Source organism: Carassius gibelio, chromosome B21 (assembly GCF_023724105.1).
Source record: "Carassius gibelio isolate Cgi1373 ecotype wild population from Czech Republic chromosome B21, carGib1.2-hapl.c, whole genome shotgun sequence".
NCBI classification, from domain to species: Eukaryota; Metazoa; Chordata; class Actinopteri; order Cypriniformes; family Cyprinidae; genus Carassius; species Carassius gibelio.
Window position 1 is genome coordinate 14,814,073 of NC_068416.1, and position 17,524 is coordinate 14,831,596.

Consider the following 17,524-nt stretch of genomic DNA (forward strand, 5'->3'; position numbering starts at 1 on the left):
TATCATTATTCTATCTATCATTCCCTGTGTACACATTTTCAAATGACAAAAACATTCAAATTGAATAAGGCAACATTCAACATTTATAAAAATCTTTTATCCCCCATTTCAATTTACTTTACAAACTGCACTTATGCATCCTGTTACATCAATTCAAATTCAAAAGCACTAAGAACATATTAAAGTGTTTCTTATCCACCTCCTAAGAGCAAGAAATCCAGCTAAGAAAATGATATCTATAAATAACGTAGTCTTTTGATGTCAATCAATTGCTCAACATATCCTCATCATTTATCCCTACTAAGATAAACACAGGTCAACAGCATTCCAGCCGTATCGGAAGATGGAGCCCAGCATGTACACCACATAGCTCCCTGAATCCCAGCAACACTTGTTGTCCCCTAACCAGCCTTACGTCACAGCATGAACAGAGAGGAGTGGTGCCTAGAGGCACCTTGAGACACTTTCGTCTTATTTAGCTGAACCATGAATATTGCAGGCAACACGCACAACAGGCAAACAGTTTAATATTTTACAAGTTAAAAGCCAGAGTTTCCTAAGCATTTTTAATCCACATCTTAAAAAGAACATAATGGAACCAAGAAAATCAACATGAAATCTAAGTATTTACACAATCCTGGTCTTGTTTTTCATGATTCAGTGGTTCACTTTATTAACAATGTTAGTAAGAAAAGCACATTTATAATACTGTGTGCCTTTTTGAAATTATAATCAAAATGAAAAAAACTGGTATGTAACAGACTCTTTTCCCAATCCAGTCAACTCCAAATGGATATAATTACGTTTTGCCTTTCAATTTAAAATATGACCCATTTTTCATGTTTCATGTTGACTGTAATTTGGAGAAATATTCATGACATTCAGATGTTTATATTAGGAGGGGGAAAATATTCACATCCTGATTTTTTCATACACAATTCTGGATAGTACACAAAGCTTATTCTGTTTCTAATCACAAGCAGACACACAGTTTAGCTTTTATAGCAAATCTCTACACATTACTTTAACTCACCAAAGACTGTCTGACTTAAATGTCCAAATACTTTTGGACCAAACTACATCGAAATATGATAAAAGCCTGCAGGAAGAAATTTCAATGCCATTTTATAAGCCATTTTTATCTGTAGGGAAGTCAGCTTTTTCTTATTGGTATGGATGTGATAAACTGCTTCACATAAAAGAGAGAAAGTGCTGTGGAGTGATTGTTTGAGGCAACTCAAGGGTGCATATGGCCCGTTGGAGGTCAAACTAGTATAATTAAGAAATCTTGCAGGCGTCCGTACCCAGAAAAGAGCTTCGGGCTAACCAGGCATCAGCAAACGTGATCCTTCAAAAACCTTTTCTTGTAGACATATCTGTGTGAGTGTTTGTGCACAAATATGCACACACTAGACCACACCGGTGCGCCATATACCTACCTGATGTATTGGATTTCGTTTTGTTTTAGATTTAGTTGTTACACTTGGTGGTGTTATCATGAAGCTTGAAGGGTTTTAGTGCCCCGTGAGCCATTAACTGCTGACAAGAGCAAAAGAAGAAAACCCCTCAAGGAAAAAAGCAGCTCCTTACTTACAGAAACTGCTTGTAGAGTTGCTCTCAATGGGCAGAATTTTACGTCAAGACATATGTCTCACAGCCGTGCAGATGTCTAAAGGCCATTCCTGAACTCACAGGTTCTGCTGGTTCAGATGAATTAGTAAACACATTTGGGAGGATGTGGCTAAATCTCTTCACTTAAGGGCGGCTCAGTCGAATCGATTTGCCTCAAAGGTATTCTGCTGCTCAGTTTACACTGGGTAGATAGTCATTCTTATCGAACAAGGAGCTCATTAGGTGAGGAAAAGATCTGCAAACCTTTTGGCATTATCCGGATTTCTAAATAAATGTCTCCAACACCATGGTTTCATAGCGTCTAAATAATGAACAAAAAGTCTTAGGTAAAGAAAAATAATACAAAAATAACCTTAATATAGCAATTAAATTTATACTGACCAAATAACAATTATAATACTTCCAAAATGTTCACTTTTTTAAAAGTTAACTAGTATTTAGCTTATATTAATACATACTAGGGATGGGACCATTCACAAAAAAAAAAAAAATCAAACCTTTCAGTTCTCCACACACAGGGGGTTTAACTTAAAACTGACAAAGCATCTGTAATATGGTTTGCCATAAATAGCATGTAAAACAAACAAGGTTCAGCTAATATGTTTCTGTTGATGGATGCCCATTCTGGCTTCCCAGACATTACAATAACAACAATGAAAAATAAACGTGGAAAAACCATGCACTCTTCTTCAATGCGAATGCCGTGTGCTGGAATATGAGCAGTCTTTTATTCCACAATCACACTGGTGGTGATAGCGCGCATACACAGATGAGACCTGACTAGCACACGTTGATATCGGTGTTTAAAATAAACCCATTCAAGCTTTGTCAGTTTAAACATTTAAGTGTCAAAGGACGCAAGCTCAAGCGTGCAGTGAGAATATCTGTGCGTGCGCTTATCCGAAACGAGCAAACCCACGCCTCAGAACGCATGCAAATATTTAGCTCTCTCTTAAGTATTGTGTTTAAATGGACAAATTCACACAAAAGTTATGTCAAAATGCCTGTCTTGGTAAGTATCCTATAGCCGGCTGAACGTAGGCCTACTGTATCAGTGCAACGGATCAGTGAGTCTTTATATTGATTGAACAGCAACAACAAAGAAATCACTTACTGCTCTTGATTGAAAAGCTTTCGTAACTTTAATAAAGAATGGTCTTTTAATAATTTATACATTAATACATTAGAATATCGTGAAAAAGTTCATTTATTCAGTAATTCAAATCAAATTATGAAACTCATGTATTAAATAAATTTAATGCACACAAAATGAAGTAGTGATGATTTTGGCTCATATTTAAAATAAAAAAAAAACACCAATTCACTATTTCAACAAATTCAAATACTTCATAAGACCAATAAAAAAAATTTTTTAGTGAATTGTTGGCCTTCTGTAACGTATGGTCATTTACTATACATTAATACATGGTAGGGGCTCCTTTTGCTTTAATTACTGCCTCAATTCAGTGTGGCATGGAGGTGATCAGTTTGTGGCACTGCTGAGGTGGTATGGAAGCCCAGGTTTCTTTGACTGGCCTTCAGTTCTTCTGCATTTTTTGGTCTGTTGTTTCTCATTTTCCTCATCAATATCCTCTAGATTTTCTATAGGGTTCAAGTCTGGTGAGTTTGCTGGCCATCAAGCACACAAACAAGCACACCAACACCATGGTCATTTAACCAAATTTGGTGCTTTTGACAGTGTGGCAAAATAAATCAGCATCTTCAAAAAGCTGGTCAGCAGAAGGAAACATGAAGTGCTCCAAAATTTCTTGGTAAATGGTTGCACTGACTTTGGTTTTCAAAAAACACAATAAACCAATACCAGCAGATGACCATTGCACCCCAAATCATCACAGACTGTGGAAACTTAACACTGGACTTCCAGCAACTTGGGCTATGAGCTTCTCCACTCCTCCTCCAGACTCTAGGTTTCCAAATTAAATACAAAACTTGCTCTCATCTGAAAAGAGGACTTTGGAACAATGGGCAACAGTCCAGTTCTTCATCTCCTTTGCCCAGTTAAGACGCCTCTGACGTTGTCTGTGGTTCGGCAAATTCCTTGACACATCTGTGTTTGGTGGCTCTTCATGCCTTGATCCCAGCCTCGGTCCATTCCTTGTGAAGTTCACTCAAATTCTTGAACTGATTTTTTCTTGTGCATATTTTTCTTCCACACTTTTCCCTTCCACTCAACTTTCTGTTAACATGCTTGGATACAGCACTCTGTGAACAGCCAGCTTCTTTGGCAATGAATGTTTGTGGCTTACCCTCCTTGTGAAGGGTGTCAATGATTGTCTTCTGGACAACTGTCAGATCAGCAGTCTTCCCCATGATTGTGCAGCCTAGTGAACCAAACTGAGAGACCATTTTGAAGGCTCTGGTAACTTTTGCAGGTGTTTTGCGTTGATTAGCTGATTCGCATGTTACCATATTCTAATTTGTTGAGAGTGAATTGGTGGGTTTTTGTTAAATGTGAGCCAAAATCATCACAATTAAAAGAACCTACAACTACTTCAACTACTTCAGTCTGTGTGCACTGAATTTAATACACGAGTTCACAATTTGAGTTGAATTACTGAAATAAATGAACTTTTCCACAACATTCTAATTTATTGACATGCACCTGTATATAACATGAAAGCAAAGCAAGGTTTAATTCCAGACATAATATATTTCATTTTTAATAAACAAAAAGCAGTTTTGACATGAAGGTTCGTAGATGGTAGTTTAAAATTTAAAGCAAATAATCTGCAAAAGGTGTGATTTAGACAATTTTCAGACAAGCTGCAGTGTGCATACTGAAATCTCTAAAAAGAGCCTTTGTTCAGGAAAATAAGTGCTTTCTGTGGCTTCGAAAACATATGTGGAGATTAAAAAGACCATTCAGTTTACATAAATGAAATTTTGGAATATACTGTCCTCCTTGGTCTTCTACAGATAAGACCATGACAAAATTATGACTTCGGCTTCCGGTTTTCGATTTATTCTGGAATTTTTGGTCATTTTGATTGTGCTGACTCATCGCCTGTTTCAGATAACAGAAAGTCAGCTTTATATTCGGATAAAACATAAATTCTGTCCTTGAACAGCTAAGAATTCTTTAATAATTGTGAGACATACAGACCCTGAGGCAGCAAACGCAGCTCCACCTCATTACATCGCCTCAGTTCTTCAGTTGGGATGAGTTTTGGGTGTTGGTATTGAGCATTTTAGACCATTAAGCACTGTGCCAGTACTGTTGCTGAACAATCAGCTAGTCTTTAGCTGGATGCCTGAGGCTTCAGAACTCCTGTTGGATCCATTTCCAGTCTTATGAGCTTTAAGTGTTCCTCTGAGGTCCTTTATAAATCACTGTGCATCAGTACTGCACTGAACTGAATAATACTGCAAAGAGCCTGTAGCTAAAATGATGCATCGCAGGGCAGGTCTAACCAATAAACAAAATCAAATTTTTTTCAATCATTTCCTCACCCTTGTATCATACAAAACCTGTATGACTTTCATTCTTCCTTGAAACAGAAAAACAAAAAGTAGATATTTTGAAAAGTATATATTTTTTTTTTTTTGGCCATACAATGAAAGTCAATGGGGTCCAACTGCATTTTGTACTCCAACTTTTTTCAAAAGATCTTATTTTGTGCTTCACAGAAGAATAAAAGTCATTCAAGTTTGGAATGGCTAGAGGGCAGGTAAAAGATGACAATTTTCATTTTTGGGAAACTATCCCGTTAATTGAACTGCAATTGGTTTGTTAACACCGTGTTTAACAAGAGATCAATTTGACTAGTCACCCATATTGAACTTCTCCAAGAACAAATAGCCTGTGGCACACTGAATACGTGTAGCATATTTTGGGAACATCAGAAAGTGACAGAGTATATCTTCAAATGTGCCTACACTCCAATCCATGTGCTGACGCTCTTGAGGGAGTTTTGCCACCTCTTCAATAATGTTTGTAAATGGCCTGCGAAGCAGCTGCCATTTTCAGAATACCAATGCAACCTCTGCAGTAACACCCAGTCCCAAGGCGTTTCCCATGCGCATTTGTGTCTGGAAATGACAGCTTGGCAATGTGACTCTTGACGGAGCTGCATTGTTTCAAATTGCGTGGCGGCAGAGGGAGTTTGCATCTGTGAATAAAACGGCAGCAGACTCCGACGGAGCCGCGGCGAGGGAACGCTAGAATCGGTTTTGTCTCGGATTCATACCTCAGGTGAAGGGCGGCGAGGAAATGCACTGTCATCAGTTCCAATCTACAAAAGAGGAGCATGTCACGCAAACAAGAGGAGACAAGTCTCGCGCCAGCCATCTGGAAGAGAAAACAATATTTTCTCATTCCCTCTCTAATAAAGGAAGACGCGAGATGGCTCTTTCTCAGGGTACTCTGTGTGTATTATTGGCAGGCAGGATGAAAGATGAAAGGCTTGTGGTCATGGAGATCTGCTCCAGAGATGCCCACGGAGCCAGCGAGGCAGTGCCACACAAATCAACATATGCTTTACACCTACCTAGGAGGCATGAATCTATCCCAGAAATTTTTCAGCATGGCATTTCATCCTCCATTTGTTTTCTTTAATTGGAATCTCTATGAACAATGACCGGAGGGCTCCTGGTGGACTTTCGTAAGCGAGCAATATTTTAACTTGGCAAGAGGCCTAGCATAGAGACAGTAGCATATTAACCTATGGTCAATCTGCAGCCATTAAGATGGGAAATAAATATCTTAGCATTTGTTTACATGAACAGACATTAACAGGCACTTCCAGGAATAGGGCACACTTTAATCATTAGAGGCACAAATCCCGCAAGGACTATTAGATATGCTATATGAACTAGAATTTAACTTCAAAGTAGCCTAAAATGAAAAGTAGCTAGTTTTAAGCACATCACATGTCTGTACACTCTAAGAAAGAGTTGACCAACAAGTCTTTCCCAAAGTCAATGCTGGTAGATCACACATCTTTTATAAGGTAAATGCAGGCCCAGTTTATACACAATGTAAAAAATAGATTGTTTGTGAGGTAGAGAGATTCATTGATTATAACTAAACTTTGTGATATCGCAATAAACAATTAAAAGGAGTCACAGATGTCGCCAACGATAATCTTTTGGGCAATGAGCCCGGAATATAGCGCCATTACCCTTCGGGCATCCCAAGTTAGCTCATCGACTTCACCCAATCTTATCCTTGCTGTCGTAATCTATCATGCTGTAGGTATTTTCAAAGTAATATAAAGTTAAAATTGAACAATGAAACATTAATTTTTATTTAATTATTAGAATAATTCAATATAAAGATATACACGTTAGTTTTTTGTTAGTAGATCTCGTTGAGTTTGTCATTTGAAAAGTATATCGCTAAGAGTTTCTGTAATGGAGATTAATACAGACCCTCACTACTTTATTCATTAATTAAAAATCATACACCGATGTCATAAACAATTGAATTGCTATTATATTCATTATTAATAATTTAAAAACTGAATAATACTATAATAATAAAATGATTACGTTACATGACCTAGAGATGTTCCGATACCCTTTTTCTCTTCCCGATACCGATTCCGATACCTGGGCTCAGGGTATCGGCCGATACCGAGTACTGATCCGATACCTGGGTGTGTATCTGTATATACAGCTGTATATACTACTAGCCCTGTGTAAATTGCTAGAATTTTTTTATGGTGTGCTTCAGACAGATCCCTCAATAAAACATGAACAAATACATGGTGAACTACTGTATTTATTACAGTATTTTTATTATCTAACATGAATTTGACAGTATTATTTATTTTCTTATGCAAAAAAGAACTTCAAATGCAGCCAAAAATCTAACACCGCAAACTAAAAAAGGTATTTAAGTTTTACAATATAACTGTATAAAAAAACTGCAACAAATAAGTCTAGGAATATAAAAAAAGATCTATTAATCAGATAATCTCTTTACAACAAAACAAGTAAAAAACAAGCAACCATCTAGGCATAATTATTATTATTATAGAGATGTATTATTATTACTGTAGGCTACAACAGTAGCTTTATATATTGTCAATTTACTCATGTAAACCAAACATTTATTTTAATGGGCTGCCATGAAGATCTTTGAGTGTCTGTGTTTATGATATGACAGTATTCTCAAATGAAACGGTAAATTCTCATGAAGTGACGGTTTATGCGTTCGTGTCCTCATGACACACAGCAGAGACTACAAAACAGCGAGCTCTCGCGCATCTGTGCCAGTCACCCACAGAGATGTAGATTTTGCGGGAGTAATATTTAAATAGTATTTTGCAGTTTAATATTCACAGACACTAGTATATATTCGGCTACTGTCTGGAGCCCTGCGTTTTGACTTACACGGAAGCGACTGAACGCAGTTGCCGGTACTGAATATACTCGAGAGTCTGTAACTACCGGTACTACAAAGACATACTGCTAACCACTGATCTATAATATAGTAGCGGCTTCACTGTCTTTTGGCAGTTTAGAATGTGATGAGTGATCCAGTCATATATAGATAAGGGCTGCTAACGCGTTTTCATTTCTTCTTCGCTGCTCTAAACAGGGGTTGCTTGTGGCAACACAGCACAACTTCCTGTGTTTTCAATGCATTTTGAGCAGCGAAGAAGAACCGTGCAGCGGTTAGGCAAAGCTTGCGGTCATAACTAGGTCTTTTTTTAAGAAAATGGTATCGGATCGGTATATGGGTTCATGTACTCGCCGATGCCGATGCCAGAATTTGTTGTGGTATCGGAGATATTTCCGATACTAGTATCGGAATCGGAACAACTCTAACTTTAACCCTATTTTTTAAAGCATTTTGCAATAAAAAGCATAAAATTTAATAATTATTGTATATTATCATTTTTTTTTTTACAAAACTGTCATTCTGCTTGCATCCAAATGTTACTTGTTATTGTTTGAAAGAACAGAAAAAAGTTTTAATATTTTTCTTTAATTTATGAGAAACCTAGCTTGGCAGCTTAATTTAGGCTAAACCTCCAACCCTGTTACCTAGTTTGAGCATTTTTTTATTTCTGTTCGTTTTGATGCTTATGTTAATGTTTATTGCTAGGAAATAAAGTCTGCTTTATGTGAAAACCTCATAAAATAAACAGAAAAAAAAAGGAAAATAAGGAAATATAATTTAAATGTTAGGAGATAAATTAAATTGACATAATTCAATTTTATATTACATTCAGGTTCTAACTCGTACCTATTCATAGAAACGGCCAATCACAATCACCTAAATGACTAGTGAGGATCCACCCAAGGGAAAAAGCTAAAAGCTAAGGTGCGGAAGCCAAAGAAGCACAAATCACCAACTTCCTCTGCAGATTGAAATTCCATTTATCAAACTAGAAAGCAAATGGAGGAGCGACGCTGTTCTTCGCCTCGTGAATTATGGACTCCCATTTCCACCACAGCAGTATTTACCATCAGCACATTCAACAACATAATTATGTTTATTATGATGATAATGCAAATCACTCGATCCTCCTCATCAGCATTATGTTCTCTCAGCGCGCCAGCAAGAGCCGACGTGTTACTGAACCAACATTTGCTTGCACACAGATGCAACATGAGGATAAAACGAGTACCACCACCATCAAAGTGGCTCGTAATTTATTTCATTGCTTCGCTTAAATAAAGTCTGCATTCAAAGCTCAGACCCTATAACAGTTCACATCTGAAACTACACATATAAATCACCCGAGCCTCATATCTGAGGAATTAGAGAGAAGATGAGACTATAATTGCCCATATATAGACCATATTTCCTCTGATGCACCATGTTATACTAAATGCTTCTACCTTCTCCTCTCCTTCCCTCTCATTTGATTACAGAGAGCACCCTTCAGACAACAGCCATATTTTTTTTTATCCCTTAGAAACAAAAGCGCAGAAGAGCTCTCAGTGCCTGTTCCCTGCACGCTCTCATCCTGGCACTTCACTTTACCCATTATGCACTTATTTTCCCTCCAACAAAGGCAAGAGCTCTGCCGACCCGCACACCGCCCGTCCTCTTTTCCCTCTGAAGCACGACATCAGACACGTCAGAAAGTGAGGAGAAACTTCCAAGCAGACAGAGGAATCGAGAGAGCGGCGCTTTTCTCTTTACCTGCGGCCTTATTTTCACATCAGTCGCTACTGCACACAAACACAGGAGAGCTTGTGTTGACATACTGAAATGGAAGAAGATCTAACGTGAGGCTGATTATACCTTCACACAGCACGGCCTTTCTCCATCTCGGTCTCACCTTTTTTCCACAAGTTCCTATCCAGAGCCTCAAGAAACATTCAATTCAAAATTAAACGTACAAATGTTACTTTACCTTTTTTTTTTCATCAACCATTACCCCAGTCTTCAGTGACACATGATCCTTCAGAAATCATTTCTATATGCTGATTTGGTTTCAGATCATTAACTAAACTATTGTGGTTTTATTGCGTATAGTCACTATCATTCAGACCTACAGCCAGTGGTGGGTGTGAGAGACTGTGTATTTTCCAATATTTTATTTCAAATATGTTTTATCTCCCAAGAGGATTTAGCCATTTTTCCTTTAACAAAGAACACAGATCAATGTGTGCTTGCAAAAAAACCCACAAAACATACTAATACATATAGTCAGACAATATCATACACTTATGAGCACCATTCTCAATGAAACATCCAGAAATATGATCGTGGTATAAAATATGGATTAGTTTTTCGTAAGGTGGCAATCAAATTAAGCAACCTTTCTAAACCGTAAGCCATCCCAAAGCATCGTTTTATAGAATTGATGGAAGAAATAGGCTGGATTTAACAGAAAAAAAGCATCTTCTATGTAAGCTTCAGATGATACATTTGCACTGAAGTAAAGTCATAAGTCATCGCAACATTTGCAAGAAGTTGCAGAGAGTTTGCAATTTTAAGCTGATGTAAATGGTCAGTCCATCATTCATACAATGTGATTATACGATTATAAGATTATTGCCGGTCTTAATAAAGTTATAGACTAACTGGATTGTATTGGTGTTATTTAATCGTCAAAGACAATTTTCATTCTTGCATTCATGGTGAGTGTTTAATTTGGAACATTGGTTTATTATCTTTCTCAATCAGCTGTCTAGACTCTCAGCCTAATTATCGGCCAATACATACCCATAATTCCCCACTACATTCAATCTGATGCTGAAGCTATCATCCTCTGGATCAGGGATGGTCACTCAAGTTCTTTTTTCCCCCTCTTACAACCATCTCATATTATCTCTCACACTCCGTTAGGGGAATTCGCTTTCTCTGTTTTAGCTCTGGCAAAAGCAGAAGACCATTCTGAAGGAATCTCAATAACATTTAAACTTCGCCCAAGTTCCCTGCTTCTCCCGCCCCTCTCCCTTCATCTCTCCATCTGCATGGAAACATTCTTCCAACATCACATGATGTCCACGTCAGTCTTTGAAGCTGAGTGCCAAACAGTTTTCTAAAGGTAATGGAGGAACATTCTTATCAGACAGATCCAGCTCTCTTTTGATACAGGCAAGACCCTGTGGCTGGATGGAAGAACAAAGATTTGAAGAGAGATGATGCATCTGGACCATACGGGGTTGTCTAGCCAATGAGCTGACGGAATGTGGGTACAACTGGATGATTCCAGCGTGGGGTTTGTGGGCTAGTCGACTCCTTGGGCTATTTCTATGTATATATACACATCTAGCTTGCAAGATCTCAATCAGAGACCCTCAGAGACCCCGGTTAACCTTGTGGCTCAAAACCAAATAACCGCACAGACAGACAGCACAAGTTGCATCTGTGAGATATTTGGACCGATGTAAGGCTTGCAGCTCAGCAGTGACTGGGCAGAGAAAGCTGATATCAATATTTGTTCAATTATTCATCCAGAAATAAATAATTCCCTTATGGCCCTAAGGTAAAAGCTTCTGTCAGCAACATTTCAGATAATTTCACACCTCTGCGATATCACCACATGCAGTTACACACTTCAGAAGAGCGTGTTTGGGATGTGTTTGTGGTGGTCAGTGTCCGATTTACACCAAAAACTTTCGGCCAAGTCCAATATTTGGGAGAAGTGTCTGTCAGCCATAGTGGTCCTTCCAGGGGTTTAAACTTTACCAGTCAACCAAAAAAAACTCATCAGGGGGGCACAGCAGTCAATGAGCACCCACCTGAATCATGAAATAAGACCATTTGGCGTTTTGTACGTCATTTGAGACAGTCCGGAACTTAAAATGGCCTGTGCAGATACTCACGCACACAAAAAAATAACTGATATTCAGATGAAATTGATATGAGTAATGTCATTTTTTAACTGCTACAATAATAATAATAATAATATACTGTAGTAATAATAAATAAATAAAAAATAATATATATATAGCCTGCACATAAAAATGACACCATGAAAATGAAGGACTGATCAGAAATTTGATCAAAAATCACAACATTAATTGCAATTTTTTTTTCTCTCTTAATAGCAGTATGTTTAACAGTAAAAAGAGAAATAAATCTTCATTTAGACTTGTTAAAAATAATGTAATACATTTTATTTAAACGGTCTCTCACAAGGGGACAAACACTTATGTTTAAAAACCCGTTCTGGATCAAAACAATTCATCATATTTTAGTTGTTGGAATAGTTTGTGGATGCAACAAATGCCTTGTTTGTAATGGGTTTTATTGGTTTTGTCTGGTCGTACCGGGAGACGGCATCACAATATGTTAAGGGGTGTAATATTTCTGTCACACCCTTGAGGTATTCAGCCAACCACAACACACTGGACAGCTGGCTCACTTTTCAGAACGGTGAGCTTTGTATAAATCGACGCGTTTCAGAAAGGTGGGGCATAAAGGAAAAACAATAATGTACAGTATGTGGAAAATAATGTGTTTTTTAACCTTAAACCGCATGAACCCAAATACACAACATAATGTTCTTTTTAGCAACATCATATGTCCCCTTTAATTTTTTTTTCTCTCTGGAAACATGGCTGAGGAGAAATGTGTGACGGCCCAGCTGTTGAATGTAGGATGTTAACCTACCTCCAATCTTCCCGTGTCAGGCTGGAAGCCACGTGCCGGGTCCTCCGTGGTCACTCGGCACTGGATGGCATAACCATTGATCCGTATCTTGTCCTGTTTCAAGCCCAGCTCGGTCAGACTGCGACCTTCACACACTCTCAGCTGAGCGTGAACCAGATCCACACTGGATGAGTGAGACACACAGAGAAAAACAGAGACAAAGGTTATATTGCATTTGGTAAACAACAAAAACACATCCTGCCACGGGCCCCACAGCCATAAAGATCACATCAAACCCCGACACTTTATCGCTCCAAATGAATGCACGTTATCAGACCAGACCCCTTGCTTCAGCGATCTGGAATTACGACAGATTCACTCGAACCATTTTCAACTGCTTGACAATCCATTAGGGGCAACACGTCGTGGCAGCATTCACCACAGAGAGGTGACAATGTGCAAGATGTCTGCTTGCTCCAATAACTTCTATTAGACCGGCTTGACAACTAGCAATCCGCTTCATAGAACTGCACAAAGAGTAGGATGAGGGGATTGTAGAAGGAAAGGAGCGAGTCACTCAGCGACATACAAACAGGAAATGCCTGCTAGATTCATGGCTAACAGCTAGCGCCTGATCCGGCCTCAATAGCTTCACAATTAAATCACTCCCTCAGCTCAACTGAATGAACCAGGCTTTTCCGGGGCTGATTGGTTACATTTGGCTGAATCTGCCATCTTATTGGATAAGTGCTTTCCCTGGTGTAAAGTTGGATTTATTAAGAGCCATATAAATCACTCTGATATATTTACTCACCCTAGATTTACCGAACTCATTTCTCATGTCCCACAATTCCTAATCCTCATATATCAGGTCAATTTCATTCTTACAGGCGCAAAGAGGAGGGAACCGGGTTGACTCTAATGGGAGAAAAGATGCATATACTTTCGAAACAGAAATGCTATGAATCTGCAGGCTTTTGTTGGGAATCAATGCTGGCGTGTACGGGAAACGCTACGAGGTATTTATTCCACATTAGTAATGTTTGTCTCACCATATATTAGAAGGAATAAAAGGCATTCAAAAGGCTAAAACTTTATGATGAATGAATAATCAAATGAAAAAGTGCATATGCGAGACAGAACCTGAAAGCACCAGGGGGTCTGAAAAAATTTTTAACCAATAAAAGAAAAGTGAGATCGTATTTGCATTCATGCTGTGCATCAATAATTTATGCTACAAAGTGTCTGCCTTTTTTATCTCCAGCAAGGAGGTATTTAGAAATTGTGGGATTTCTCGAAGGCCGACATATATACCGCACAGCATGCTTTCGATAACACTGCGGCAACACATTCATATGCACATACACACATGGTGATGGCAAAGGCAATATATTTGCACAGCTCTCAACATTATCTGGCTAGGCCTCATTAATTTTTTAACAATGGTATAAACAGGCTCTGAATATTGCACGCATACGTCTTTATGACACTGCTGTCTAATGATAACATTTCTCACATGAACTCTGGTCATTATAGCTGCAAGCTGAAATAATTACCAAATGAAACATCAAAATCAGCTTAATGGATTATCCCTATCATTTTCATCATGTAAATACTCCAGCAGATATGGAATTGTTAAAATGACATTCATCAGATGATTTATTTGGGATCAGAGCAGCAAACAATAAGGTTGCAAGTTGAATGAAAAAACTGATCAAGACACTTAACCCATAAAAACTGTCTTGCAGTTACTCAACTGACAAGGCAAGTCAGTGTGGATGAGCTAAAATGGTTAAGACATTAATTCTGCATTCAAAAGCTTTAAAAGCTGTTCTTAGTAACGCTATGTTAGCATTAATGTTAGGTAATCTTTCAGAAACCCACCAAACAAACTTAAAACTAAGGCTTATATGTACTTCAGTGGACTTATTTTTGGATGCAGAAGTATTCGCTTATGCTTTCATGCAACCTCCATTTACTCACAAAACTTATTTTTCCTTATTTGCCCATCACACAGTATGTCAACACAATCTGATATATAAATAATACAACTGTCATATCAAATATTTATTATAAACTGAGAAATCTAGAACTGAATTTAAATTAAGAATGAATTGAGAATAACGAATGGGCTCATCTGACGGTTTAGACAAATAAATATGCAACTTTGAAACCTTATAAAAGAAAAGAAGTTTATTTGGAAAATGAATCTCTTTGTTCTGTCAGGAAGAAATTTTTCTTTTAAAGAAACACACACACACACACACGTAAACAAATCAGATGTTAACTTTAACACTTTTAACACATTTATAATAAACAATATTACTGCAATATTCCATGAATCAGAAGAGACTATTTAAGCCAATAACTAGGGAATTTGCAAAATTAACAAAAACAAAAAACAGCTCTTAAAATTTGTTTATTTACAAAGTTGTCTCAAGACCCAAGAGTGTATAATCAATGCATAATGTATTTAGCAGTTTGGCTTTTCAGAGCTAGACAAGAAGAAGAATCTGCAGCAATGAAAACTACTCATAAAAATCACTGCCATCAGGGACCACTGACCCAGTCTCAAGGGCACAATGTTCACTTCCACGCTTCCTTACCTCTCTCGCTCAAGCTTCTCCAGACTATATGCATCTATACTGCTCCCATAGCAATACTTACTCCAAGCAATCCAAGCCTAGAAGCTACAATGACTTCCATAATAATGCGAAACAATAACTTAAAAAGATAGTTGCTCTATTCAGTGAACAGACTCTGATTCAGCAAACATGCATCACCTACCAAACATCCCAAAATATACAATACCCTGATCTGCTATAGATCCAGAACAGATTTTAATATTTTTTCATAACTAACCTGTTTTTAAAGCATCAGAATGAGATGAGAATGCACTAATAGTGGCATTTTAAGCAATGACTCATCTGTCTCTGACTCTTTTTTTCCTGGCATGCATTTAAATCCCAGGCAACGGTGCATTATATGGGATAATACAATAGACTACGGCTGATAAATCAACCATTTCTTAAAAGTGTGTCATCAGCGTCTTCAATCTTCAACTGTATGGCAATCTGAACTGTTAGGCAGAAGGGTTGAAGAGTGGTTGTTCTGTCTTTTACTATAGAATTGTCAATATTCAGTATTCTGAAATAAGCTTAATGTGATTTGTATGCAAGAAGAACAAATGGCAGCTGAATCAACACACATATACATACATACATAAATATACATACACACACACACACTAAACTGCAATAAAAAAAAGACTTCAGAAAAGGGGTTGAATAATTAATTGCAGTTTTATTTTATTCTGCAATGATAATTTAGGTCTGTTGTTTGAGGAGCAACAAAGGATGTTGATTCAGGAACATGTACCACATGAATGAATCACAGTGCTGGTCAATGCTTTCTGAAACATTGCATTTCACATTTACAAAAAAAAAAAACACTCCCACACTTGCTACTCCCTAACTGCCATCGTGTACCCTTCAAATCTCCAGACACCACTGCATTTAAGCAGCCTACAGTCAGACAGATGAGAAAGAGTGAGAGAGTGCTGAAGAGAGACACAAACAATGAAGACTGGGAGCTGGAGACAGACAAAACAAGAGAGCAGAGAGAAAAAGGAGGACAGCAGAACAGAGGCGACTGCAGTGAGCAGCATGAGAATGGTGATGGAAGCTGCTCAGTGATGAGGTGGGGGAGCCATGTTAATATATTCAGTCTGATTCGCTATTCCATTTTAATTGCCAAAGCCAGGCAGCAGCATATGCAGAAATTATGTGGGAGTGGAACAATCCCAGTCAGTAATACAACACAGACTGAGCCCCTGAGTGACAGTGTGTTGTTGTGTGATTGACTGTGTGTGTCTGTGTGTGTTCTTCCACAATGTTTAATATCTTCCAATGCTCCTGCTACCAGAATTTAAAGAAATCAACAAATGACGACACGAGTATCCAAGACAAGAGAAAGTCAAAGTCTGATGTGTGACAATATTCCCTCATCAATATCTATTCTAAATTTTGTTGACTATGTTTAACACACACTTTTTAATTTTAACAAAATATAATGACTGAATACACGATTGATATATTCAATTTTTTTCTCTACCCGTGTATAAAGGTTCAAGGGTAGAAAATGGTAAAAATAATACATAACTTTCTTTTACATTCAAAAAATTTATTATTTGTATTATTTGTATATATATATATATATATATATATATATATATATATATATATATATATATATATATATATATATATATATATATATATATATATATATATATATAAAATGTTTAGCCATTTACAATTATTAAATAACTTTCTTTTACATTTAAAAAATGTATTATTTGTATTATTTGTACCATTTTCTACCCTTGAACCTTTATACACGGGTAGAGAAAAAAATTGAATATATCAATCGTGTATTCAGTCATTATATTTTGTTAAAATTAAAAAGTGTGTGTTAACCCCTTACTAGTAACCCCCCTTTTTTGGCATGGAGACCGAAATTACATACCCAAAATAAAAAGGTTTCTGCTCATGATTCTTTCTGACTAGATACATATTCAACATATGTTCACAAAGCTGACACTTTAAAGTTTACTGTTCAGGAATCAGAATCACTCAGACTGTTATGATAATAGAGATATATAAGCTCAAACATAAAAACAAAAATAAAAATATTAAAAACATATGTTTTAAATGTATTTAAAAAAATGTTGATGTAGGAAATGAGTTTGAAAACACAGTGTAGCTAAGGCCACAAGTCTTCCAAGACTTCATAAAAAATTTCATAATCGAATCTGTAAAACTGTGAATTTTATGAAATATTTTCTAAGGCCATGTCATGTGTGTT

The 17,524-nt window shown here is 37.2% G+C and overlaps 1 protein-coding gene across 1 annotated transcript in view; it reads right to left on the reverse strand.

Moving 5' to 3' along the window:
• The window catches only part of LOC127985552 (pyruvate carboxylase, mitochondrial), a 126,341-nt gene that overhangs the window by 68,789 nt on the left and 40,028 nt on the right, over positions 1-17,524 (reverse strand). Inside the window, exon 9 of the mRNA XM_052587604.1 lies at positions 12,680-12,842. Within this exon, the coding sequence (XP_052443564.1) occupies positions 12,680-12,842 (163 nt within the window). The remainder of the gene's footprint in view (positions 1-12,679; positions 12,843-17,524) is intronic.